The sequence below is a fragment of the Convolutriloba macropyga genome, unplaced genomic scaffold (genome assembly GCF_964194025.1).
Source record: "Convolutriloba macropyga unplaced genomic scaffold, txConMacr16.3 SCAFFOLD_3193, whole genome shotgun sequence".
In the NCBI taxonomy this organism is placed as follows: domain Eukaryota; kingdom Metazoa; phylum Xenacoelomorpha; order Acoela; family Convolutidae; genus Convolutriloba; species Convolutriloba macropyga.
In genome coordinates, this window is record NW_027452488.1 from 1 (window position 1) to 26,930 (window position 26,930).

The 26,930-nt window shown below is 30.8% G+C and overlaps 1 protein-coding gene across 1 annotated transcript; it reads left to right on the top strand.

The window, feature by feature from the left end:
* Positions 1-114: 114 nt before the first annotated feature.
* On the top strand, positions 115-26,601 carry LOC142357522 (uncharacterized). The gene is made up of 5 exons (XM_075409136.1): positions 115-338; positions 745-895; positions 25,555-25,823; positions 26,372-26,426; positions 26,508-26,601. The coding sequence occupies exons 1-2, from the start codon at positions 132-134 to the stop codon at positions 862-864; spliced, it is 327 nt and encodes a 108-aa protein (XP_075265251.1). The 5' UTR covers positions 115-131; the 3' UTR covers positions 865-895; positions 25,555-25,823; positions 26,372-26,426; positions 26,508-26,601.
* The last annotated feature ends 329 nt before the right edge of the window (positions 26,602-26,930 follow it).

Here is a 26,930-nt window from a genome sequence, read left to right on the forward strand (position 1 = left end):
ATTATGCAAAATATGCTGAAAGTTGAGTGCATTCGTAAAAGTGGAAAATTCCTCTGAAAGAACTGAAGTAAATTAATTCACTTCAAAAACTCTCTGTTGCGTCTTCAGGTCACGTTTCGAAAGGAGCCTCGATGACGACGAAAGAAGAGGAACTGACCAAAGCTGCCACTGCTCTGGCTGCTGCAGTAGGAGCTAACACGACAGGGGTCAAAACAGGGAGCAATTATGAGAACTCCAATGTTGGGGGAAGTCAGGGCACGGGTAGTGTAACCGGCAAGTCTTCAATTGGGGCAGGAGGGGGCACAGATCGAATCAGTTTGCAAATTGATGGCCATCAGGTTATTGCGCATTATGGATTTGTTAAAATTATGAATTTCTCTTTTCACTTTCAAATTTGATGCAAGGTTATTACAATTCAAAAAGTTTGAGTTTCACCGGAGATGCGCTATTAGACAAGCATCGGACACTCACCTTGATAGAATCTTGCAATGTCTTGCAAGATAATCTTCTTGCAGTTTTTTGTTAGAGAGCTTGCAAATTTTAACTCAAATTTGGTGTAAAAAAATTTAACGGTTAAATTAAACACTTTTACTCGTTGCATGATCACTCACATAATTTCACAGTATTTTTTACCTCTCTTCGTTATTTTGCATTTTTTCAACTTTACAATTCGATCTCAGTGTATCAATAAAAACAACTTTTACATGAAGAAACTGGTAATTTATATTTGTTGTTCTTTGATAGATGTTGAGCGAGGATATTTCTGCACAACAACAACAACTAGCACAGCAGCACCAGCTAGGGACTGCAGGTCACTCAGAGAGGGAAGAAGTCAGTGCCGGAAGGGATTCCTGCATCATCTAACGACATCTCAGAGGCAAACACACAGAAGACGGTCAGTAGCCTCCTTTATCAATTGTTTTTACCAGTGCTTCAATGAAAGAATTCTACCCCAGGTTGTTGTTGTTGTTGTTGTTGTTGTTGTTGTTGTTGTTGTGTTGTTTGTTGTTGTTGTTGTTGTTGTTGTTGTTGTTGTTGTTGTTGTTGTTGTTGTTGTTGTTGTTGTTGTTGTTGTTGTTTGTTGTTGTTGTTGTTGTTGTTGTTGTTGTTGTTGTTGTTGTTGTTGTTGTTGTTGTTGTTGTTGTTTGTTGTTGTTGTTGTTGTTGTTGTTGTTGTTGTTGTTGTTGTTGTTGTTGTTGTTGTTGTTGTTGTTGTTGTTGTTGTTGTTGTTGTTGTTGTTGTTGTTGTTGTTGTTGTTGTTGTTGTTGTTGTTGTTGTTGTTGTTGTTGTTGGTTGTTGTTGTTGTTGTTGTTGTTGTTGTTGTTGTTGTTTGTTGTTGTTGTTGTTGTTGTTGTTGTTGTTGTTGTTGTTGTTGTTTGTTGTTGTTGTAGCTGTCGCACAAAGCTGTTCTACCCCAGGTTGAGGTTCCAGACGGACGTGACCTCTGATCAGACCGTTCCAGACCAAAATGACCTCTGATCAGATCGTCCCAGACCAAAGTAACCTCTGATCAGACTCTCTGATCAGACCTTCCCAGACCGAAATTAGTTCTAACCTAAATAATTTTGGCATCATCAATATCATTACGATGCACTGTGATTAATAAATGTTGATCTTCATAAGCATTGTGAGCTTTGTTTTTGTGTCACCTGCACAACCCTGAACGTTGTAACTCAATTTAAATTTCTTAGCTTAATTTAGGGTTTAAGTTACAATGAATGGATGAATTTTATTGAGCAAAAAGTAATTTTTAGGGTTTTTCCACATATGATTAAACGGTATTCTTTTAAAATAATTATCTCTTTTCCGCATCTACTAAACTGGCTATTTGTACTCAATAATTTCTGTAAAAGGATTCAGAGCTTCTAGGTTATTGTTTGAAGTGAAGTCTATCTAATATTCGTTCTCTTTATTGATAGGAAAAAAATTTTGGTTCTATTTCTTTTCACTCCGATTCATTTAACCCCGCATTCTTTTACACCACATAATTTAACCCCTCAATCATTTGACCCCTCTATCGTTTAACCACTCTATCATTTAACCCCTCTATCATTTAACCCCTCAATCATTTCATCCCACCAATTAGAAGTCGTCAATAAAGGCTTGTTTTGTCATAATCAAGTGGATAAGTTAATCCCACGTTCGGTTGTGATAGTTTCATATCAAGTCCCATGAGCAGCTGAGGTATGGCCACGGCCAGCGAGACATGGCTAAATGATTATAATGCTAGTTTAATAATCCTTATTTTATAGAAGGATTAGAATCGGAGTGAAATGATAGTAGGGTTAAAAGACAGAGAGGTTAAATGATACCGGGATGAATAAATCGGGGTTAAATGATAGGGGGTTAAAAATAATAGGGAGGAAAAAGCGGGACACCAAATTTTCATAGGTGCAGAGTTTCCTAGTCTGGTATTGGATGCTATTAAATCTTTATTGCTATGCAAACTGCATGTATTAGTAAGTGACGCAAGAGGTTTTTGAAAAGTTTAATACTGGAGCCTGTTTCTTGTTTTTGTCAGAACGGGCAGTTTTTGGTGAATATTCGCTTGAAAATTTATTTGGAAAAACAGATTTGAGAGCACCCGGTTCAACATTTTTGGAAAACTTGGTACGACCGCAGTACGGCACCGTATAAGTCTTGAATGCAAACCGTACTAAGATCTTGTAAAGTTGACTACGGTCCGTACTACGGCCGTAATAAGTTTTCTAAGTTACCGCATTAAGGCCGTATCAAGATCAATAAGGTGCCGTACTAAGCCTTACCAAGATTAATCAGGTTTTTGAGGTAAGAAATTAGCTGGAAAATTGTCGGAAAAGGCTCCAGTCACGTTGAAAAACCGACTTTTGAGACTTTTCCAGTATGTTCTGGGTGTGTTTCCCTCCTCCTTTCTCAGCCGGGCTGGGGACCGGCTACGGCGGGGTTACAAACAAAAGCTATAGGAGAATTGGGCAGAGCACTAGATAAAAAAATTGTTTGAAGTTTAAGAATAAGCAACCAACGAAAAAGCTGAAGGTTTTGGTCACAACAGATACAGACACAGACAAAGACACACACCCACTTTCTCACACACACAGACACACACACACAAACACACACACACGCATTTCTGTGTTAGTTATGACACAGAAACTTTTTGCCTTTCAATTTAAATTGGATAAAACAAATATTCTTTTTTTGATTTGTTTGCGGTTGCCAGAAAACTATTGTGTTCTCTTCTTGAAAGTTGTGAACAAATTTGATGGCTAACTGAAGTGATAGTGGATTGTATTTACAAATATAATCGAAAACTTCACATTTTTAAATTGTTAATTTTGGATTGTGGTACTCAATTTTAAGGAAGAGATTTTGGCGGGCACTTAATACTGTAGCTGTTGAAAAGTTTTTGGGATTTGGGCATAGTCGCTTCACTCAAGCTCAAGTTCGGACATTTAAGGAAAAATTTAAAGTTGCAATTGTTTAGCTCCCATCCAATGCAAAGGGTCAACATTTTTTTCTCATTTAAGTTTGTGGACAAGAAACAATTTAGCAGAAACAGTTTATTGAGAATTTTCTTGTCATAACGAAATTTAACGCCGAATCCCTAACAAAGCGATATTTTTTCTTACAAATATCTTAACACACTAACACGCAGCAGTTGGATTGCCAATACCATCATCAAGTGGATGGTATTTTGAAAACACGCTATATACGGATGAAATTAAGGTCTTAAACCAAGTTCTTAAGTTATTAGCACTTAAACCAAGATGACAAATCTTTTTATTCCGACTCAGAGACTTTTGATATCTAAACGAAATGGTGATATCAGATGTCATCTCAACTTTTACCACAAAATGTAATTCTCCAGAATTCACCCACTAGTCAATTTTTAAATCAAATAACTCAAGACATTCGCATTTAATCGAAGTTTGAAAAGTGTTTTACTACCAAACTTAAACCTGTTGTTACGGTTTCAGTACAAAAAAAACTGAACAAAAACTGAAAAACATTTTGCACTATTATCCCCAGTGCCTGATTTTTGCGTTTTTTTCGCGCATAGTTATTGCTCAAGGCTCTCATAGCCCAACAGGGGCATCCAATGCTTACAATTTTAAAATTTGCTCTTGCTTTTAGTTCACAAATCCCTCAGCATTTTTAAAATCTAACAGTTTCAAAAGCCTTAAAAACCCGTTATTTTTAGTTGAAAATTTCTTGATAAAATAACTGAATAGTTCTTAAGAAACCCTGTAGGACAACCGTAGACGATTATTCCATAGAACTGGACTAAAGGAGCATATAAATTACAGAAAAATGCAAACTATTTACGGAAACACAAAGTACTAAAGACACTAAAATGCTTAGTAATTATCTGAATTTTAGGCTTTTTAAAACATTTTGCACTATTATCCCCAGTGCCTGATTTTTGCGTTTTTTTTCTCACATAGTTATTGCTCAAGGCTCTCACTGCCCAACAGGGGCATCCAATGCTTACAATTTTACAATTTGCTCTTGCTTTTAGTTAACAAAAGCTAATTAATAGATTTTTAAAAATGAATTATCTTGAGAGGAGTGAATTGGGTAAAAAGCATTGTGCTCGCTTTATATATATATATATATATATATATATATATATATATATATATAGATAATTATATATATATATATATATATATATATATATATATATATATATATATACCACTATGATATCTTGTAGGCTCCCAGATCTGTGTAGAAAACTTGATTTCCTCCCCGCATTAATGGAAACCAAAATAATTTTCGTGCCTAAAATCATATTTGGCATACTTTCTGGTCAAACCAAAACACAATTTTGTAGTGATCAAATGGAAAATCTTTTTTTAAACAAAGTAAAAACTCGGGAGGCTCGGTAATTTGCGTTTGCACATAATGTTCCGACCTTAGCACATCTACATTTCGGATTTAAAAATGTCAACTAAATAAAAAGATGTTCAAAAAAGATATTCGAGTTTTGGAAAAATTCATTACGCTCCCAAACTTCTAAGTGAATTGCTTGATCCCATGCCGCATTAGAGTGCTCACGAGATCTGCCATTATTTAGGCTACGAAAAAAACAAACAACAAAATTAGCAAAAAAACTTTCATTCCGGGAAAAACTCATTATCTAATTTTAAAAAAACCTTGTAAACAAATCCAAAATACAAGCAGATAGAACATTAACAACCCAAATTTACTTTTTCTTAACTACAAAATAGATGGGTCTTGACCTAGATGTCAATAGGTAAAAAAGACGACAAAATGAGGAAATAACGAGGTGAAGTCCACAAATCCCTCAGCATTTTTAAAATCTAACAATTTCAAAAGCCTTAAAAACCCGTTATTTTTAGTTGAAAATTTCTTGATAAAATAACTGAATAGTTCTTAAGAACCCTGTAGGACAACCGTAGACGATTATTCCATAGAACTGGACTAAAGGTGCATATAAATTACAGAAAAATGCAAACTATTTACGGAAACACAAAGTACTAAAGACACTAAAATACTTAGTAATTATCTGAATTTTAGGCTTTTTATATCATTTATTCCTCACATTAATAAGAGGAACGAACAAGAAACACAAAAACAGACCACTCACAAAACTTTTTCAAAACGCATATTGTGCAACAAACCATGCGTCAGTCATGACATAACATCAATAGACAATCTAATGCCTGAATTAAAGAAAAATTGATGGCACCTCTTAATATTGGCAATAAGTTACAAGTCGAGAAAAAGAACAACAAAAACTAATAAATTTAAAATTTAAATTGTTTGAAAAAAATATATAATATATTTTCAGACTGTTAGCTATAAGGTGACGATAATCAAGAGGTTTATTTGATCCTCAATTGAAAGCTAGCGAGGCATCTCAGCACTCAAAAATTTTTGAACAATAAAACAAAGAACAAAGAAGACACTCAAAAACGGCCAAATAAAAAAGTCACAGCGAGTGACAGGCCAAAACAGCCAAGTAGAAAATAATTTTTCAGTGAAAAATTTTTTAACTAATCTTTTTTACAGCAATGGAGTTGTTATGATTGTAACTATGTAATGATTCAGAAAAATCAATAAATATCAACAAATGTAGTTAAACCAACAATTATTTTTAAAAAACCCGAAGCCATTAAATTAAAATGTTTTCAATAGAAATCATTAAATACGGTAAATTAAACCTCGATGGGAAGACAATGATCTCTGTTGTCAATAAGTTATCAATAGGTCATCGTTATATGTCTTATGACTATGAAAACCCAATTAGAGTCAAAAACCAGAAAATCCTTAGAGAAGTGCGAGAACTGTCCAAGCCATTTAAAAACTATAAGCTATAATCTAAAAGCTATTTTTATGGTCAAGTGAACATCTCAATGCCAATGGGAACGGTCAAAAAAGAATAATGTGATAGGGTTTTTTTTTTAAAAAAAAAACGAAATTATGAATAAGCATACAAAAGACAAAAAAAGTGGTTTCAGTATAAAGAACATGGGATCTGGCATTAGTGGCACTGACCTAACAGTTCAGAGAAAATTTGAAAATTTAGAAAGCTTATTATCGGTTAATTTCGAAAAAGTTTTTTTCCATAAACTGTTTTTAAAGTCTTAACAGCCATTAACTGTCCCCTCAACACTAAATCAGTTCACTAATTATCTTAGAAAGCCTATCGTACCAGTTTATAAAAAATCTCTGCCATAGAACAACAAAAATTTATAATAAGCGATTAAAAAAATCAAAATTTCCTTACAAATTGAGAAAACGCAGAGTCGAGGACATAAAAAAACATGGGCAGTTCCTTGAAAACTAATTTTTGTTCATTGGGCCTTTTTTGACTGTAAATGAAGTTTTTCATTAGGGAACTTTGATTTGACAAGTGACCAGTTCCTAAGATAACTAAGAAAACGAAATCTATTAAAAGGTTGTTTAAAAACAGCTCGCGAATAGAATTCGATTTTATTCCGGAATAAACTTCCCTTTGAGACCAAAACTAGCCTTTTTTGCCTTTCGTCTAATAGCAACACAAAATTGTTGCTTTTTGTAGCGTAAAATCTAGTTTTGAACTGCCATTTTGATAGAAACAATTTAAATTTGAACAAAAATTAACGCTGAAAATTAAACGCCAAATATTACGTGTTCACACAAACGTTTAAACCGCAATGACTCCTCGAAAAAAATAAAATTCAAAAAAATCTTTTCAATTTCAAATTCTACGCTAGACATGCTTTTTATTCATACCAGTCACATTTCTCTACGATTAGTATATCAATCGGCCAAAATTGACTGAATATATATATATATATATATATATATATATATATATATATATATATATATATATATATAATGTATAAATGCTACTTGAACAATAAGTTGGGACGAGCTAAAATTTCACAGTTTGTTTATCTTACGTGGTTCTATTTTCAAGGACGAATGAATTGGAAACCATTTTTCATTTTACAGTTTCTTGTGAGATAATTTTGCTTGTATGTTTTTTACTTTTTATCACAAAGTTAATATCGGTTGTTTTTTATGGTATGGTGAATCTTAGTCTTTTTCGCTTGATAATTCATTAAATAAGAGGATTGAAATAAGGAATTACTTTTTCATGAGCATTCGTAATTGATCGTTTTTCGATCATCGCACAAGAAAGAATGAAAAATTATTCCTACAGATTTTCAGAGGCTCTGCTGAGTTGCATACCAAAAATAAGTACGTCATTTCCGTCTAAAACTTTATTACGTCAGTAGTGGATAAAACCAGTGATTCAACCACCAGCAAAATTTGTCCCTTTCTCCTAACGCTAATCGCGCATGTCTAATCAGGCCAAATTTTACTGTTTGTTGAATCCCTTGTTTTATCCACTACTATATTCACCACTATAAATACATACTACACGCACAGTTTTATGTACAAAAATGTACATAGCTAGTATAATTTATGCAAATCATACACCAATATCCAAAAGTTCTCAAAGCTAGATTTAAGCCTAATTTCATATCTAATATGCCAAACTATACTGAAATAAATCAGGTTAATCATCTCACAAAGTTTTTTTTCAATAGAATCGGATGGACTGAAAATAACTCAAAATTGCTTAGAACTGGATAATAAGTAACAAGTTTCTTTAAAATTTTGACTTTAACCGGAAGACGATTGATCTATGATGTTTAACTGAGTGATTCTATGTACCTGGTTACATTTTTTAGCCGAGTCTTGGGAGGTCTTGTTAAAAGGTTGACTCGCCTTTACCACGCTACGGCAGTACTGCTCGACCTTTCTTAATGGCAACTGTGGGGAGGGTGCAACTACAGAATGCTTGAACACTTTTAATTTTAATTATTAGGCTGACTGAACTCTAATATTAAAATAACTGAACAATATTATTGTATCATTTGTAGGGATATCAATATTAATATTAATATTAAATATATTTCTGAATAGTCAATCACTCATTTATCATTTATGAAAATTGTAATTCTGTCATGCACCTAGATTGCAGCTGGCTATCCTTCTGAACTTCTGCCAAAAACATTGTAAGGAACTTTTTCCATTCTGAGTAGTAGTCTGTTGAGACTAGGATCCTGGGATAGCTTTCACACGCTTGAGAGAAGTTGATATAACTCTGGATAGTAGTGTAGGAATATCCTTTATCGTTCAGTAGTTTTTTTCCAGGGAATATCCTTATTGTTTTCTTGATGGTCTTGTTTCACTTTCCCCCATATGTATCCTCTGTCAGAAATTGTCAGTAGATTTAACGATTCAGCTTTCCCTCCATGTTTTTGACTATTGTGAGATAAGACTCAAATTCACCAATATTGAATGAACTCCTGAGTTTATTGTGGAAAGATAAATATTCCGGCACATTCACTTCAAACTTGTCCAGTGTTTCCTGATGCTCGTAACTTAGTAGGTCCTTCTTGAACTTGGAGAGGATCAACTGGAGGAGTTCTGTTTTAGTTCGTTTTCCAGTCTCACTTTCATGTTCGGCGGTGTTGTCTGGTATGCATTTGTTCTCCTTACAAAATGTAATCATTTGATTTGTTAAATTAGTCAGATCGTTTATATTCTCTTCAGACAAAGAAGTGGATGATAAGGCTCCAGTTATTAAAGTGTTTAAATGTTTAAAATTTTTCGCTAGTTTTTGTAGTGAAGTGAAACTCATGATGAATAGCCAAAAAATGCCGTGGAGAATAAAGGTCCCCACGTGGAGAATTATTCTAGAACATTCTTTTTTCTAGATTATTCTCACATGATTTTTAACTTAAAATTATTTATCATTTCCCAAGTAATTACATGTTTTAAAGTAAAATAATAATTAAATCCTTCTATTTAATTGAATGATTTGTATAATCTATTAAAAATTAAATAAAGATTTTAATAAATACTCATTTTACTAGCTAATTTTTAAGGGTATCTTATATTCGAAATTTTCACTTGTTTTCATTCTGTTAGTGGTGGCGGCTTTCTTTGTCAATGGCGGCGGCCATTTTAGCATGAGATGCACTTTTCATTCGATCTGCTAAGCAGTGTAATGCGATGTTAAACCAAGCTTGTTGACTTCTTATACTATTAGCGGTTGCTAAATATGAAAGAAAGCGAACAATAATAGCACAGTCAAAAACACTGCGATCGGTGGAAACACAGTGATTAGTGTTTTTCTATGTCTTCTTGAATATTATACTTATAAACATGCTCTCTGAATTGATTTCTAGTGTGACCATATCTATATCTATAAAGATAAATACATAGTCTACATTTCCTATTTCTAAATCTATATAATGATATATGTTTATAAACATTACACATACTACACGTTAGATATTGATCAGGATCAGAATAATGATATCCCAAATGTTCTATATAATCTTTAACCTTAACCATATTTTTGCATACATAACAAGAATATTCTAATTCTTTACAATTATTACAACATTCTTTCCAAGCTTTATTTATACACTTATCGCATTTCATTTTCATTTTTCGAAAAATGATTTTTTGATTATTTCCCTAAAAAAATACATCATGTCTCAATCAACTAATACTAGTGTCATAAACTTCTGTGATGTTTGTAATCTATCCTTTGAATCAAAGAAGGCTTTATACAGGCATCAATCATACGATCTCAAACATAAGGAACTATTGGAGAAAATGTTTGAGTCTGAAGAAGAGGAAATCTCGGAGAGGGTGTATAATTTGGATGAAGATGATTATATTATTAAAACTAGGGCTAAAACTAAAACAGAAACTAAATCAGAAACTGAAACTGAAAACAATATCTATTCTAAGATTAGGTTTATATGTAGAATTTCATTTAGAAGTAAAGTAGCTCTAACTACTCATTCATATAGTCACAATCGCATGTATCTAGAAAACACAGAAGACTTCGATATAAACTCAAGTCAGAACATGAGAGAATTTTATATTACTGATAAAGGTGGGAATTACATTGAAGATATAGATGAAGCAACTAATTACTCTTTAGAAGAAATTAAATAATCTTACCAGTTTCGTAAAGTTAAGAGTTTTAAATATAAGATCACGGCTGAATGTGATTATAAGAAGAGAACCAAAGAAGAAGTTAAAACTACTAAAATATTTTTCAATACTGATTATATTAATAATAATGCAATATATGAATATGGTGACTTCAATCGGTGGCTAGATTTCGAAAATGAAATATGTGAAGGTTATGGTTATGATTTTGAGTTTCTTGGAATAAGAAGTATTCAGTTTAACATTGAACCAACTAAAGCATCTATTGGTAGTTATATAGATTTACCTCCTGATCTCAAAAACTCTACTATAACTCAACTAACTATAACTGCTTGGCTACATCCCGCCCCACACCATGCAACTCGAGAAAGTAAATATGTAGATAAACTAATTGAACCAAGACAACAAAATGAAGATGATTTTGCTTATATATTAAGAATACAGAAATTGTATAATATTAATATTTGGGTATACACACATTGTGGTAATGGTAAAATAGAATTGTTTAAACAAGTGGATGATTTTCAAAAAGATAGAAAAGATGTAAGAATACTAGTTTGGAGTAATGGTCAAATAGAACACTGTGCCCTAAAAAGAAATATAGAAACCTTGTTAGAACGACCAAATAAAAACAACATTAAATATTATTATTGTGATAGGTGTACCTATTGGTTTAACTCACAAATTAAATATGATAAACTCGAATGCAGCACCTCATTCAAACCAGAGATTGTTTGTCCTAAGAAAAAACATATTACTTTTGTAAATGAACACAAACGTCAGAATATAAAACATATTATAACTGCCGATATAGAATGTTGCTTTGTTGAAGTCTCAACTAATGACTGTAAATATGTAATTGCTGAACATATTCCAATAGCTGTGGCTTACACCTGGCAAGGTAACTTCAAACACTACTTCGGTCTAGGCTGCATCAAAAGATTTGCTAGAGATCTGTTAGAAATAGAAACTGAGAATAATTTCAAACATAATGAAAAGATGATATTCACAGAAGAAGATAAATTATATCATGAAACTAATAACACTTGTCATGTCTGCAGCAAAACATGTATTAATAAAGTAAGAGATCATTGTCATGAAACTGGTAAATATAGAGGACCAGCATGTAAAATATGTAATCTAAGATACAAACAACAAAACTTCATTCCAGTAAAATTCCATAATGGCTCTGGCTATGACTTCAACCTACTATACAGTGAACTCTTTAAACAGAATAATGATAAAAGAAAAGTAGATAACATACCACTAGCTGCTGGTAAGTCTAAGATGTTTAATATTGGTTGTCTTAAATTCTTAGATAGTTATAACTTCTTAGCTATGCCCCTAGATCAAATGGCAAAGATATACGGATGTAAAACTAAAACATTATAGCCATATGAATAATTTGCTTTAGAGTCATTGGGATCCACGACCAAGTCGTATAGTAGCAAAGCTACCTATAATAATCTTATAGGTAATCTAAAAATAGGAGACTTCAAATCCTCACTACATAATAAATTACGAACACAAGAAGATGTAGATAACTTTAATAATGAAAACAGTCATAAAACTGGAAAATATCTAACTATAGAGTATTCACAGAATGATGTGGAAATATTAGACTATTGCTTGAAAGAATATGTTAAACTAAGTATGAAAGAATTCAAGCTCAATCCACTACATTACGTTAGTCTCCCGGGTTATAGTTTTGATTGTTGGTTAATGTCAAGCGGTGTAACATTAGATACATTACAAGATAAACAAATGCTAGATAACTTTGTTGGAGCAAAGAGAGGTGGTATATGTGCAATAATGGGTGATAGATATATAGATAACAGTGATGGTAAGACCATATGGTACATAGACGCAAACAACCTATCTGGTTATGCAATGATGCAAAAGTTACCTTATAAGGATTTTGAGTTTATTACTACTGCTATTCTAGATGTAATATTGAATACTCCAGATGATAGTGATCATGGTTACTATATAGTTTGTGATATTGATTTTACTAATGAATGTAAAGAGAGAACAGAACCGTTAGCACTAATGCCTAATAAGAGAAAGATAAATGATAATGAATTGGGATACCGATAAAGAGAGAAAAGTAAAGCAAGATCAGAGAAATTAATCTTAGACCAAAACAACAAAACAGAATATATGGTTCATTATAGGATGTTAAAGTTCGATGTTAAAATGGGAGTAAAAGTAACAAAAATACATAGAGTAATTAAATTTAAACAAGATTATATATGTAGCGATTATATACAAAACAATACAAATAAAAGAGCAACAGCTAAAACTGAATCAGAAAAGGATGTAAGGAAATTGATGAATAACTCATTATATGGAAGAATGTGCATGAATCCTCTACACTTCTTTCAAAGCAAGTTCTTGCATGATGAAGAAAAGATAATGAAAAGTGTAAGTAAACCAACATTTAAGAATATAACTAGATATAGAGATTATAGCCAAATAGAATATATAAAAAAAAATAGAATATGATTCTCCAGTATATGTAGGTGTTACTATCTTAGAATTAAGTAAATTACACATGTATGATGTACTCTTTAATATTCTACAGCCATCTCTCAAAGATCTACAACTCCATTATATGGATACGGACAGTTTCGTATTAAGTTATAGTGAAGGTAAAGTTAGTGATGAGCACATGGACTTAAGTAATCTAGACATACATATAAAAACTAATAAAAAAGTCCACGGCAAGTTTAAGCACGAGCTGGGAAGTAGGATTATTGAGGAATTTATAGCATTGTCCCCCAAAACAAATAGCTTCAAAAATTATCCTAAAAACACTAAAGAAAAAGTAATAAAGAAGCATAATAATGCTAGGCACATAGATTATTATGATGCATTAATGAATAATACACAGAGAACAGTAGATGAATGTAGAATACAAAAAGTTGGCGATAACATGACAACAACAAAAACAAGTAAGATTAGTTTAAATATATTTGATGATAAAAGGTTTTATGTAAATAATATTAAAGGCTATCCTCATGATGAGAATCTATATCTATTCAAAAGAGATTTAATAAAAATGATCCACCAAGCATCAGTAAAACTGCTTCGCAGATCATTAGATGGAGACAAAGACCTACTGGTTAATAATGTTCTAGAACTAACCATTAATGATGATAGAAAGTTAATTGAAGTTGCTATTATATTATATAACGAGCTTTGCTAATTTTTATAACAAATAATTATAGACCTAATTCATTCATTACCTCCATATGGTTGGTAGCTGGTATATTATAAATCATTATCTGAGCCATATACTTTTCCATAATGTCTCCCATGATTGTATTCTTATATAGTGTAGCTCCAGCTATTATATTTTTATTATATTCTAGAAATTTTATTATCTTCTTATCCCCATCTACATATTTAGAATAAGTTGAAATTAATAAATCATCATGATTTGGTTCCTTAATATGATCAATAAACTCATCTATAGTATTACAACGTCTTTTACAAGCTAAACATCTTTTTAGATTAAGAGAGAAGCTGTTTTCATTATCCATTTTTTACTCTTATTATAATTTTTCAATACATATAAAATGACTAAACTAGATAAACTTATAGAATTAAACAATCTAGAAAAAGAAAACAGAAGAAATAGATTAGAAGATAAATTAAAACAACAAGAACATTATGGTGAAATAGAAGAGTTATTCGATCCTTTACTAAAACTATCAGTGAAACTGCTTCGCAGATAAATGAAAACACTGAACGGAATCTAGCATTAGGTGAACAAACATTAAGAGCAATAGATTGGCAAAATCAAGAGTTAGATAAGCAAACTAAGATGATTGGTGAAACTGCTTCGCAGATCGAGCAAGCTGGTTTCCAGTTTAATGAAACTGCTTTCAAGATGGGTGAAACCGCTTCGCAGATTGGTGAAACGTTAAAGGGGACCATAAAGCAAACTCAAGATATAGCACCTGTTTATGTTGATACAAAAACAGCCAAACTTCTTCATGACGAGGGGGCTCAAACTAATCCTCAATTAAAATTAGAACTCGTAGATTTACCTAGTAGGAGATATAAAATGAATGGTGTTGATATAACTCTAGAGCAGGGTGCTTTTTTAGTTAGGGATAATGTATATGAGTTTTCAGAAGGATTTACTGATTTTCTTACTAAATCAAATGTAACATATGATGATAAGGTTGAGGAAGATGAAAACAAAATTAAAAGGTTTTTAAAGGATATTAGATATGACTTAGGAAAAGGGGATAAGAAAAGCGCTAGATATAGAACAATAAAACGTATAATGGAGGTAAGAGATGATATATTTGGCAGGGGATTAAATGGCAACCCAAATAAGTTAGTAGAAAGACTAGAAGTATTAATACTGGAAACAAAAGCTGGTCATGATGGGTTACATGATGAAATGCTAGATATATCTAAGCAACTATTATCTATGAATATTATAAATCAAAACCAACTAGATAATTTTGTTTTTAATTATGGTATATAGGTGAAACCATGACTACGTCAATCAGGGAACCTGCTTGGCTAGTCACGAGCAGAGCTCGTTCGCAGATGACTATGTCCATAAATAAAACGTTAGAAAAAAAACAACAACAACTATCTAAAGAAGTATTCAGTCCTCAAATAACAATATTTAAAAGACAAAGAATAATACCACTATATAAAGATGAAACATGGTCAGCTGATTTAATTGATAAGTCATCTCTAAGTAAATACAATAATAAGTATAAGTTTATATTAACAGTTACAGATATATTCACAAAATATGCATGGGCTATTCCTTTAAAGAATAAATCTGGTTTATCTATAACTAATGGTTTTAAAACAATCCTATCAGAAAGACGAAAACCACAAAAGTTATGGGTAGATAGAGGTAGTGAGTTTTACAATAAAACATTTAAATCTTTACTTAAAGAATATGAAACCGGCAAAGCCGCTTCAGGGATAGAGCTATATTCTACTTATAGTGATTTAAAGGCTGTGTTTATAGAGAGATTCAATAGAACATTTTTACACATAATAAATAAACCAATGTTCATCAATGGCGATGGTAATTGGGTAAATATATTAAAAGATGCTGTTGTAACATATAACAATAACATTCACTCGACAATTAATATGAGACCAGTTGACGCTTCTAATAATCCTGATAAAGTTAAATACACATTTAGTTTTAAGAATATTAAACCTAAACTTAACGTTGGTGATTATGTGAGAAATGTAGATAAACGTAATATCTTCTCTAAAAGTTACACTTCTAATTGGAATAGAGAATTGTTTAAAGTTAATGAAGTTCTAAAAACACAACCACCAACTTATAAAATAGGAGATATTAATGGTGAGATAATAGAAGGTAAATACTACGAACAGGAATTATTAAAATTTGAGTTTGATTTTGAATCTAATAATAAAGTTTTAGAATCATTAAATATATTTCTTAAAATAAGTAATGACAAGAAATAGATTCAATCAAGCTAAACATAAATCAACATCAACATCAACAAACAATTTAACACTAAGTAAGGCCCGAGGGTTGTTCCTAGAAGATAATGATATTATTAACATGAAGGATAGCTATAAAATTACAAATGTTCATCCTCCCACAGAGGAAAAAGATGTTGTTAATAAAGAGTATTGTGACAATAACTTATTATCCTCTTCTAATAAAATAGACATTTTCAATAAAAACATAACTGAACTAAGAAAAGGTGACTTTGATAAAGTTACAACTAAAACATTACAACTAAATGAAACACAAGTTAATGAAGAACTAATAAATGAATCAACAAATTAAGTCAGAAATACTGTTAAGTTTAGTAATAAAGTTGCTGCAGATACTATCTCTAAATATAATCAATTAAAGCAAGAATTTGATAATAATAATTTTAATTAGAATATAACTAACATAAACTCAGATGAAATGTTTACTAACGGTCTGAGAGAAATGAAAGAATACAATAAATCTCTTAGAGGTGTTATAGTACAATATATAATTGCTATACTTTTACAAAGTAAGTTACTTGATAATAAAGAGAAAGACAGACTTGAGATGCATTATAGTTTTAATCAAGAAGATATAATGAAAGAAATAGAAAGAATTTTTACTAATGAAAATAAGCAAAGCAATGACCAATCCAACAGCACCGAGTGAGAGATTACTATTCCAAATCTGTCATCAGTATCAGAAAGATTGATAAACGAAAAGATTCAAGCTAATAATAAATTTAACAACAATATTAACATTATAAAAGATATTATAAATTATTATGAAACTGAAACTAATAACTATAATAAGAAGTTAAGTAGATATAAGAGTTCTATTAACATAGCTGAGATAACAGAAATAGTATTATCATCAATAGCAACAACTGCAGCAACAATATCAGTTTCATTAACAGGTATAGGATTAGCTTATTCTATACCAACAGCTTTTGCTACAGCAACTGTTAGTGGTTCATTATCAAAAACAATTAATACCAAAATTAGAAATAAAATTATAAAGTATTCACAAATGTATATTTAAGTAATCAGTTTAGTGATAGGTTTAATAAACTATATACTAAATCAATGAATGATAATAAAATAGATAATGATGAGTATAATGAATTTGTTAAGTTATATGAGGATTATAAGAAGAATAAGAAAAACAAGCTGAGTATTTTTTTTAGATTAAAGATATTAGTGCTTAGTAATAACAATGTTTTTAGTAATAATAATATTAGTATTAATAATTATCCGCGAAGCGGTTACACCGATCGATAAATATATAATCTTAGTTATAATCATAATCATAAACATAATATAATCATGGATATAATCATGGATATAATCATAATCATAATCATAATCATAATCAAATAATTATCTTTTTTTTGTACCTAAGTATAACCCTCTACCTTTTTGTACTACCTTTATACCTTCACCAGTAGTTGCAAATTTAATCAAATCAGGTGTAGCCGCTAGAGCTGCTTTAGGGTTTCTAGATGCAGCTGCACTTCCTATTTTACTTGCTATTTCTAATGCTCTTACTGGATTATTAGCAACTTTCTTTCCAAAGTTAACAGTAGCTTTACCAACACTTTTAAAGAAATCTTTAAGTCCTTCTGCTTCTATTGTTGCATCAGATACTGTCATTGATTTATTCCTTCTAAATAAAACACAATTACCTTTTAACATCTTAGTTCCTTTTAAAGTAATAGCTCCTCTTATATTAACAGTACCACTATAATGTCTACCTCCAACACGATATGAATTATTTTTGAACTTATTTAAAAGACTCATTTCTATATATAAAAAACAATGGAAGTTAAAAAGTATAATCCCTTTGTTATTATTAAGCCTAAACCCAAGCCTAAGCCCAAGGTTAGACCTAAGCCTAATATTAAGCTTGAATCTGGAGGCTTAGCTCTAGAGAATAGAAAGAAATTAGATATTATTTATGCTAAAGGTTTTGTTAATACTAATGAGAAATAGTTGGGTATTAACAAGAGTAACAATTAGAGCTGACTAGCTATAAGTATAAGTATAAGTATATGGTTATGTATAAGTAAAAGTATATAATTATAACAATAACTATATTATACTATAATTATAAATTACCGCTAGAGTTATATCTAAAATTATAATTATCGCTAGAGTTATATCTTTGACTTAAATTATAACTATGATATAATATCATCCATCTTATTACCATCACTATTCTCACTAATAACCTTCCTAGTAAATACTAATGCATGACATATAACATCTGCAACTGCAGCACTAATTTTAAAATTAAGTTGTATTGGTTGTGGACCTATATGATCCCTTTGATATCTAGTATCGAATACATATAATCTATAATTACTTTTGAATGTTCTATGATTTATATATGGTTTTATATTATGTGGTAGCCCATTATAACCTTTATTAAAGCTAGCAATCTCATTAAAAGCCTCATTATAATTATTGGTTCCATAATTAATATTCATTCTATCCTCGGGATAAAACTCACTACCATTCTTACAATAACATTCAGTAACATTCATTACATCAAATGTACTTGCATCATGAGTTTGTTCATTAACATTATTATTTTCAAAACCAACTATTATATATTGCGGTCTTTCCATACCACTTTCCATACCTAGATCAAACAAGAAGTTAGTAGCATTTGGTACATTCTTATAAAATGTCTTTCTTTCATAATAACTAAAGTCTACATTATTCTTTTTGTTTAAACCCTTTTGCACAATAATTCTATTATCATTACTAGGATCAATACTAGGTACACACCATGATATATCTCTAATTTCTATATTACCATCATTAGCAACTGCACCAGGATTAGCATTAACTCTATATAGAGCTCTATCATTATTATTTCTTTTTAATAATAGTTTAAGTCCTAAACCATATATAATCTTTTCTAAATCATTTACGAAATCAAATAGATCACTCATCTTAATTATCATATACATATGACCTCGTTGTGCAGCAATATGGTCACCTTTAAGTTGACTATCTCTATTGCCCTGATTTCTAACAAAACCACTCTCATATTCATCATCAGTACTGGTTAATAACTTATACATCAATAGATTAGGATGACAATGATCTATATATTCAATAGTCCACCCAATAGACCACCACTAGTTTCAAGCTTAATTGAACTAAACAATGCCATCATACCATAATTAACTAATCTGATATTAGCATCATTGGCAAATACACCACCAGCATCATCTGTTACAACAAACTCTATCTCTAGATATGAATCACGCAAATTTAAGTGATTCTCTTCTCTATTGAGTATGATATTTATGTTAGTATTAAGCGTATTCATTGTTGCCAGATTATTTGGTTTATATTTTATAATCTTACTTTTATGTATATCATTATTATAACCATAAGTTGTATCCAAATTGAAATCCATTTTTATTAGATAAAAAATGACTTATTCACGAAGCGGTTTCACCGATAGTTTAAGGTTAAGAGAACTACAAAATATACACGAAGCTTTAACTAAAACTAAAGAAGAGCATACAATTAACTTTAGAATGATAAAACCAACAGAAAAGTTTAACTTTAGTGAACATATACTTAATACAACAAAATTAGGTTTAATTAGATTATCTGTTTATAATTCAGTGTTTAATGTGAATAGGAGAAATAATCAATTCTTATGTGCTAGTACTGTTATAGAGGATGATGAAGCTTTACCTCGTGCTCTTAGCTCTGACCCTAACCTTAACTTTATCTCTACCTCAAGCCCAAACATTACATCTATACTTAATTATAATTATAAAGGAATCCCGTTGCTATATTCAACTATTACACCGGAGCATATGAGTTAACTGATATAGCAGAATTAATAAAAGAAGAAACTGATGGTAATGTTATAATAAAACCTGATAAGAATACGATGAAATGTTTAATGGAAATAAAACAAGGAGCACTCAGCTTTGATATAGAAAACTCACTAGCCTCCTTACTAGGATTTAGAAAAATAATTTATATAAATCTCAGAAAATTATTGATATTAGGGGTTTTAGTACTATTAAAATTCATTGTAATGTGATATCTGGAGCTAAAGATAATGGTAAAGATACAGACATACTATATACTTTTAATCTAACTGAACAACGAGGTTACTTGATAAATATTATACCAAATAATATCTTGTATCAAAATTTAACTAAAGATAGAATAGAATATATAGAATTTCATATTAAAGATGAGCATGGAAGACCTATAGACTTTAATGGTGATGTATTAAGTTTTACTTTACATCTAGTTTAGTCTTTATCTTTATTTTTATCTTAATCTTAATCTTTGACTTAACTTAAACTAAACTAAAAAATTTTCCTATCCCAATTAATTCTTAGTTTACCATTAATATTTTTATTTTTAGTTATATCAATGACAATATAATTATAAGGCTCTTTCCATACCTTATTACATATATTAGCAAAATCCTTATAACTAAGTTCAACATTTTTAAAGAAATCTTGATATATAGATATGAGGACTTTACCTCTCTGTTCAAATAAAATAAATAGATTACAGTTCTCTCTAACACTCTGCCTATCCAGAGAGAACAGGTTTTGATTAAGATATATCATATTGCATTTATTATGTCTACCTCTACAAAAGTATTCAATAATAACTGGTTCTTTGGCTCTAACATCATCGAATATCATTAGTTTCTTTAAGTCTTTGGATAGTTTATCGGGAGATGGTAAATCTTTTATATCTTTAATAAATTCAACATCTGCTTTTGGGTTTATTCTTTCTATACCATGGTACTGATCACCAGTAGGTCCAATGATGTATAGCTTATCAAAGTATATACTAGCTAAAATTAGTTTTTTTAATAAGAATGTCTTACCACATTCACTAGGACCAGATATTATACATCTAAAGTTATCTGGGAATGCGGCTTCAGTAATTATATCATCATCATTTAACCATGAATATAGATCATTATTTACGTTTATAGAGATACTGTTAGTAGGACTATTGTTATAAGGTTTAAACTTTTGATGAGGCTTCACCCAAGTTTCACCATGTTTTTCATCCAATATATATATATATATATATATATATATATATATATATATATATATATATACATATATATAAAATTATCATTATATTTATCATTATCATTATCATTATCATTATCATTATCATTATCATTATCATTATCATTATCATTATCATTATCATTATCATTATCATTATCATTATCATTATCATTATCATTATCATTATCATTATCATTATTATTATCATTATCATTAGCATTATCAATGTCATTACCACTATCATTAGCATTATCATTATCATTATCATTATCAATGACATTATCATTATCGTTAACATTAACATTATCTTTATCATTAAAATTATCATTATCATTAACATTAACATTATCTTTATCATTTACATTATCTTTATCATTAACATTAACATTATCTTTCTCATTAACATTAACCTCATCATTGTCGTTACTACAACTTAAACAAAAGCACTCATTATATATTCCTGGATATTTACATTGATTAACTAGAATATTCAAAGCACTTTTAAATCAAAATCCTCTATAAATAAGATAGATCATATATAAACAATAAGCCCCACAATAAGATTCATCATATTGTTGTATTCTCTCATTAGAGCCTAGATCAACATATTGTTCTAAAAATAAAGGTGGAGTTTCTACACCAAAACTATCAAAGTAATACATAGGACCATCTTCTCTTCTTATAACTAAAACCCAATGTGTACCTTCAGTTGGATGTAGGTTTACAATAATGTTAGAGTTAGGTTCACTTACTATTTCTGGTTTATCATCTCTCATTACAATCTCAAATGGTGTTAGACTTATATCTTTACCTATATCTTTTATTCTAATATCACTCATAGCATTATTATCAATATTAAATTTATTATTGAATTCCTCAAAAGTTAGGATGAACATTTTTATATAATAAATTTATTAAATCTAAGTCTAATTATAAGTCTAAGTCTAAATCTAAATCAAATCTAAATTTATTATATAAAAATGGAAACAGGTAGTGCAGTTTTTGTTTTCATTTTTATAATTGGAATTTGTTATATAATATATGATTCAAGACCAAGTACATATCCAAAACTAAAAGAAAGCTTTCGTGGATTTATGAATAGGAGTCTAGTTAGATTTGAATATGAAAAGTCACCATTACATACTATTGTTTATGGTGGAACTGGTACAGGCAAAACATATTTTATTAGACCATATTTAAAATTATACTCAGTCCAAAATCAAGATCAAGATCAAGATCGAGATCAAGTTCAAGATCAAGCTAAAATTATACTTATAGTGTGTAAAGATGACAGAGACTGGATAGATCCTGAGTCTAATAAGTTTATACTAAGTTTAATAAATCTGATATAAATATGATCACAAAAAATAATATGCATAAATTTCAAAATTGTGTAATAGTACTTGATGATATGGGTGATAGGTTAAATAAGGATATAGGTTATTATTTTACTGAAAGTAGACATTATAATATTCAAATGATTGTAATGTGTCATAAACCAGCTCAAATAATTAATACAGCAAGAATGAGTTGTGATACTATTTATATAACAACTTATAATGGACCTGACCTATTTAAAAACTTTAATCAGATATATAAATGTGAACATGACTTCAATAAAATAATTAGTGAATTAAATAGTAACTATTATAATTATACAGATGGAATGTCAGATGAACTTCGTTATGGTACAATTAAAAATAATAAAAAGGAAAATACTTTTATTATTATTAGTAGTAATAGAACAATGATATATGATTCAAGAGTTGGTTTCCTTGATTTAAAAGCTCTTAGTTTAAAAGATGAATTCGAAACAGAAGATATGAATAAACTCATAGCATATATGAAACCACTCATGATAAATGCAACAGATAGAAATGTTATTAATCATGATAATTATCAGTTTTATTTTAAAAAACTTCTTACTTTAAATAATATTAAAATTCAGAATGATGTTCTAACTAAAGAAATGATTATGGGAAAGGGTATGGAAATTTTATCAAATTTTGGTGGAATTACAGGCGCAGGTTTATTTATATTTAATTGTTTTTATCCTAATTCAATATCAAGAAATGCTGGAACTGTAGCAATGGGAGCAAGTACAATGTTGAGTAGAGTAAATACATTAGTTAATGTTGGATATAGAGAAGAGTTGGAAGGTGAAACACGAAGCAGTTATACTGATCAGGGAAGCAGTTTGGTAAACCACGAACTTTGTTCGTATACTGATCAGTGTAACTATGACTTCGTCAATGAACAGATGGGAATTTTGAATAGAAAGGGAGGAAGGTTTTTAAACAAACTATATATAAATAAAGAAGAATTTAGAGAAGAGATTATAAATTTTGTTAAAGATAAAAAATAATTAGACCTTGATTTGATTTTAGATAAGAGATGTACAACTAATACACGCAATACTTTAGCAAATAACTATTTAGCAGAGTGTATCACATCTAAAGATAATACTAAAGATTTAATTGAAATCATGGCTAAATATTACCCTGTGAAGGATTAGGTAAATATTATAGTTTACCCTATTATAAATGCTTTTACAATGTTTAGAGTGTAATTATTAATGTGGAAACATTGCTGTTTTAAATATCATTATGAATCATTTCATAAAGATAAAACTGATAAATGTATGTGTGGTAATATAATATTAAGTGGTATTTGTGCTAATGATTTTTCTCCACGTGGTTGTTCTTTAAAAAATGAATCTAGTTCTAGTTCTAATTCTAATTCTAATTCTAATTCTAACCCTAGTTCTAGTTCTAGTTCTAACCCTAATTCTAACTCTAATTTTAACCCTAGTTCTAGCTCTAGTTCTAGTTCTGGTTCTGGTTCTGGTTCTAACCCCAGTTCTAGCTCTAGTTCTGGTTCTGGTTCTATCTATGACTATATCTCTAACTCAGATCCTAACCCCAACCCTAACCCTAACCCTAACCTTAACCCCAGCTCAGAAGTATTAACTAGATGTTGTAATAAGTGTAATTATATAAAACCACTAAATAATTTTGATGAGGGTAAATATACATGTAGAAGTTGTACTTCAGCTAAAGTTAATTGTCCATATTGTACTTCTGTTGTGAGATATGATGGGATACGGGCTCTTGTAAAGAAACAACATCCAGAAATAGAATTGACTAGAGGATTTAGTAGAAATTTAACTGATCGGTGTAACCGCTTCGCGGATAAAACAAATAATCCTAGTTGGCAAAGTCCTAGAGCTGTAAGTCCTTTAGTTATTAACCAAACAGAGGATCTGCGAATTTGCAAAACAACTCCGTTGAGCAGTTTCACTGATAGTTGTTCATGTAAATACTATACTTTTGTATCATTTCTTATTAATAATGGAATAAATATAGAAAAAATAAAAGAAAATATAAATTTATTGAAAAGTATAGATAATTTGAAATAAAAAGAATAAAAAAATAAAAAAAAATAACAAAAAAGAGGGAATCACTCTTTAAGAGTGAAAAAGAGCGATCTTTTCTACTGGGGATCACTCCGAATAAGAGTGAATCACTCTTTAAGAGTGAAATATAAATTTTGCGTTGATTTTTTGATTTTTTGTTTTTATTTTTGATTTTCATTGATTTTTTTATTGAATTTAGAGCTAATATATAGTAGTGGATAAAACAAGGGATTCAACAAACAGTAAAATTTGGCCTGATTCGACATGCGCGATTAGCGTTAGGAGAAAGGGACAAATTTTGCTGGTGTTTGAATCCCTTGTTTTATCCACTACTTACGTCATTTCCGTCCAAGTTGACAATTTTAAGTTGAATTTTTCTCGTGAGTTTATGTACTTGAGTTATAAGCTTCCCAGGTCGACAGGTCGAGGTCCCCGTTAACAACTCTACGTTCAGACCAAGAAAGAAACATTCCAGTTGGGGGTTGAGTTCCGATCAAAAAATTAAACGAATGAAGACCAGCTCTGCGAGCGAGCTAAATTGAAATCATAACGATGATAAATGGACGAGTAAATTTCTGATCGAAGATGATTTTGAGTGGCTCTGATTTGAAGTGGTTTACCGTATACTTCTGACTCGTTTAGGAGCATGATTTGGTCTTGACTGTTCACATAGGAGCCAAAAACCTAGCAAAAACAAATGAGACTTTCCAAGTTTTTCTGGGGCAGTAGGTAAGCGACGTGAAAACGTTTGGGTGGGTTAATGGATCGCACCCGAGTGATATCTTTTTTTCGAAAAGCCTAACTTGGCATAAATTACGCATAATTAGGCTTGACCCATGAGAAGAATTTGCCCCCCCCCCCCCCCCCCCCTCTCATCTACTAATTTTTATAAAATTGTCGACTAGGAAATTTTGAATGAAGGCCTTGACTTTGGTAGGTGAACAAATTCTTGTATGTCTTTCTGTGCTTCAAGACTATACAGACTTGGCATAGCGTCATTGACTTCCTGGAATTTTTAGGCTGTGCCGGTAAAAAAAAAACAGTAATTAAAGAAGTCGGAAACGTTAACAGGACTTGACTGCTGCTGGAGTTGGGGGAGGTGGAAGTGGGAGTGCGGTTGGAGGGTCCAGTCACAATTACCCCCCTGACTTTCTGGCATCCGGTGACCTGTATGGCTACGCAGTTGTGTCTGCAACTGCTCTTAAGGCAGACTTTCTGGCTGCAGTGCCGGCCATCTCCAATGCACTCAAGTCTGTCTACAATTGTTTGGAGACATGCAGAGTCCACGTGGAATCTTATGCTGGTGACGAGTTACCCACAAAAGTACCCCGGAGTCCAAAGTTAGAACAAAAAATTTCTCATACAAAATTCCAAACCCCTCCCCCACTTGCATAGTAACATTCCAAATGATGCCATATAGCAATTTGTAATTATTGTAATTTGTAATTTTGTAATTATCAACTTGGTGTCATAATCTTGGGAAGTGGAAAATCCCAAATATTTAAATAGATTCTAATGAGAAAACAAACCTATTGGAAAGGAAACTAAAACATTTTGAAATAAGATTCTTCAAATTTGTCAAATTCTTATCGTAAGAAAAACCAAAAAAATTGCAAATTCTTTGACCCTGTTTCAAGAAATTGGACATTTAACCCCATTTCAAACATCAAGATTTGTTATGATATGAAAAGATAGCCTTACAAGATCTTGCTGAGACATCCCAAGTTTTTAAACAAAAGTCAAGATCTTACCTGTCATGTCAAAATGTATCAAATTTGTTTTCACGCGGATTAAATGTTAAATCGAATCAAGCGCAACAAGTTGTCCCGTCCCGTTATTTCATTTATTGTGTAAAATTTTGAAGATTGTAAACAAAATATATTTGCAGAGCTCGCGCGGCCATCCGATCCTTGCCAGATCTGACAACTTCATATCTGTATCCAGTAAGTAGTTACCATTTATTTAGGTCACTGTTAGCAATCATTGGAAGATTTCACTTATAGTGTATTATTACTTGTATTCAGACAGGAAAAGCAACCTCTACTCCTACAAAAGCCAAACTTCGCAAACAGTTGGCTGACGTCACTATGATGACAGGAAACTTTACCCGAGCTCTTGGTTAGATTCACTAATAGTTAGATGACAATAAAAACAAAAATTTAGTGCTAATACTCATCAGTTGCTAAAAGTAATCATCATTGAGGGCGAGTCAGCGATTTTGTCTGTATAAGTTTTAACACGTCAAAATTTACGTTTTTCATTCTAACAAAGATGTTAAAAACGAAGGATTATTTTAAAATTCTTAAACTAATGGGAATTTTTTCCTTGGTAGATGCTGATTTTCAATTACTGACATTTACACCTTTATAAAAAAACACGACGGAAACTGCTGCATTGACAGTCTCAACTTTATTTCCACGCAGTTAAATATAATTTAAAGTAAACTG

What these genes read in the sequence shown, in the direction of transcription:
- LOC142357522 (XM_075409136.1), top strand. Translation starts at nt 132, where the DNA reads ATGACGACGAAAGAAGAGGAACTGACCAAAGCTGCCACTGCTCTGGCT. An exon ending in TGCAAATTGATGGCCATCAG is followed by an intron (nt 339 to 744) that starts GTTATTGCGCAT and finishes GTTCTTTGATAG; the next exon opens with ATGTTGAGCGAGGATATTTC.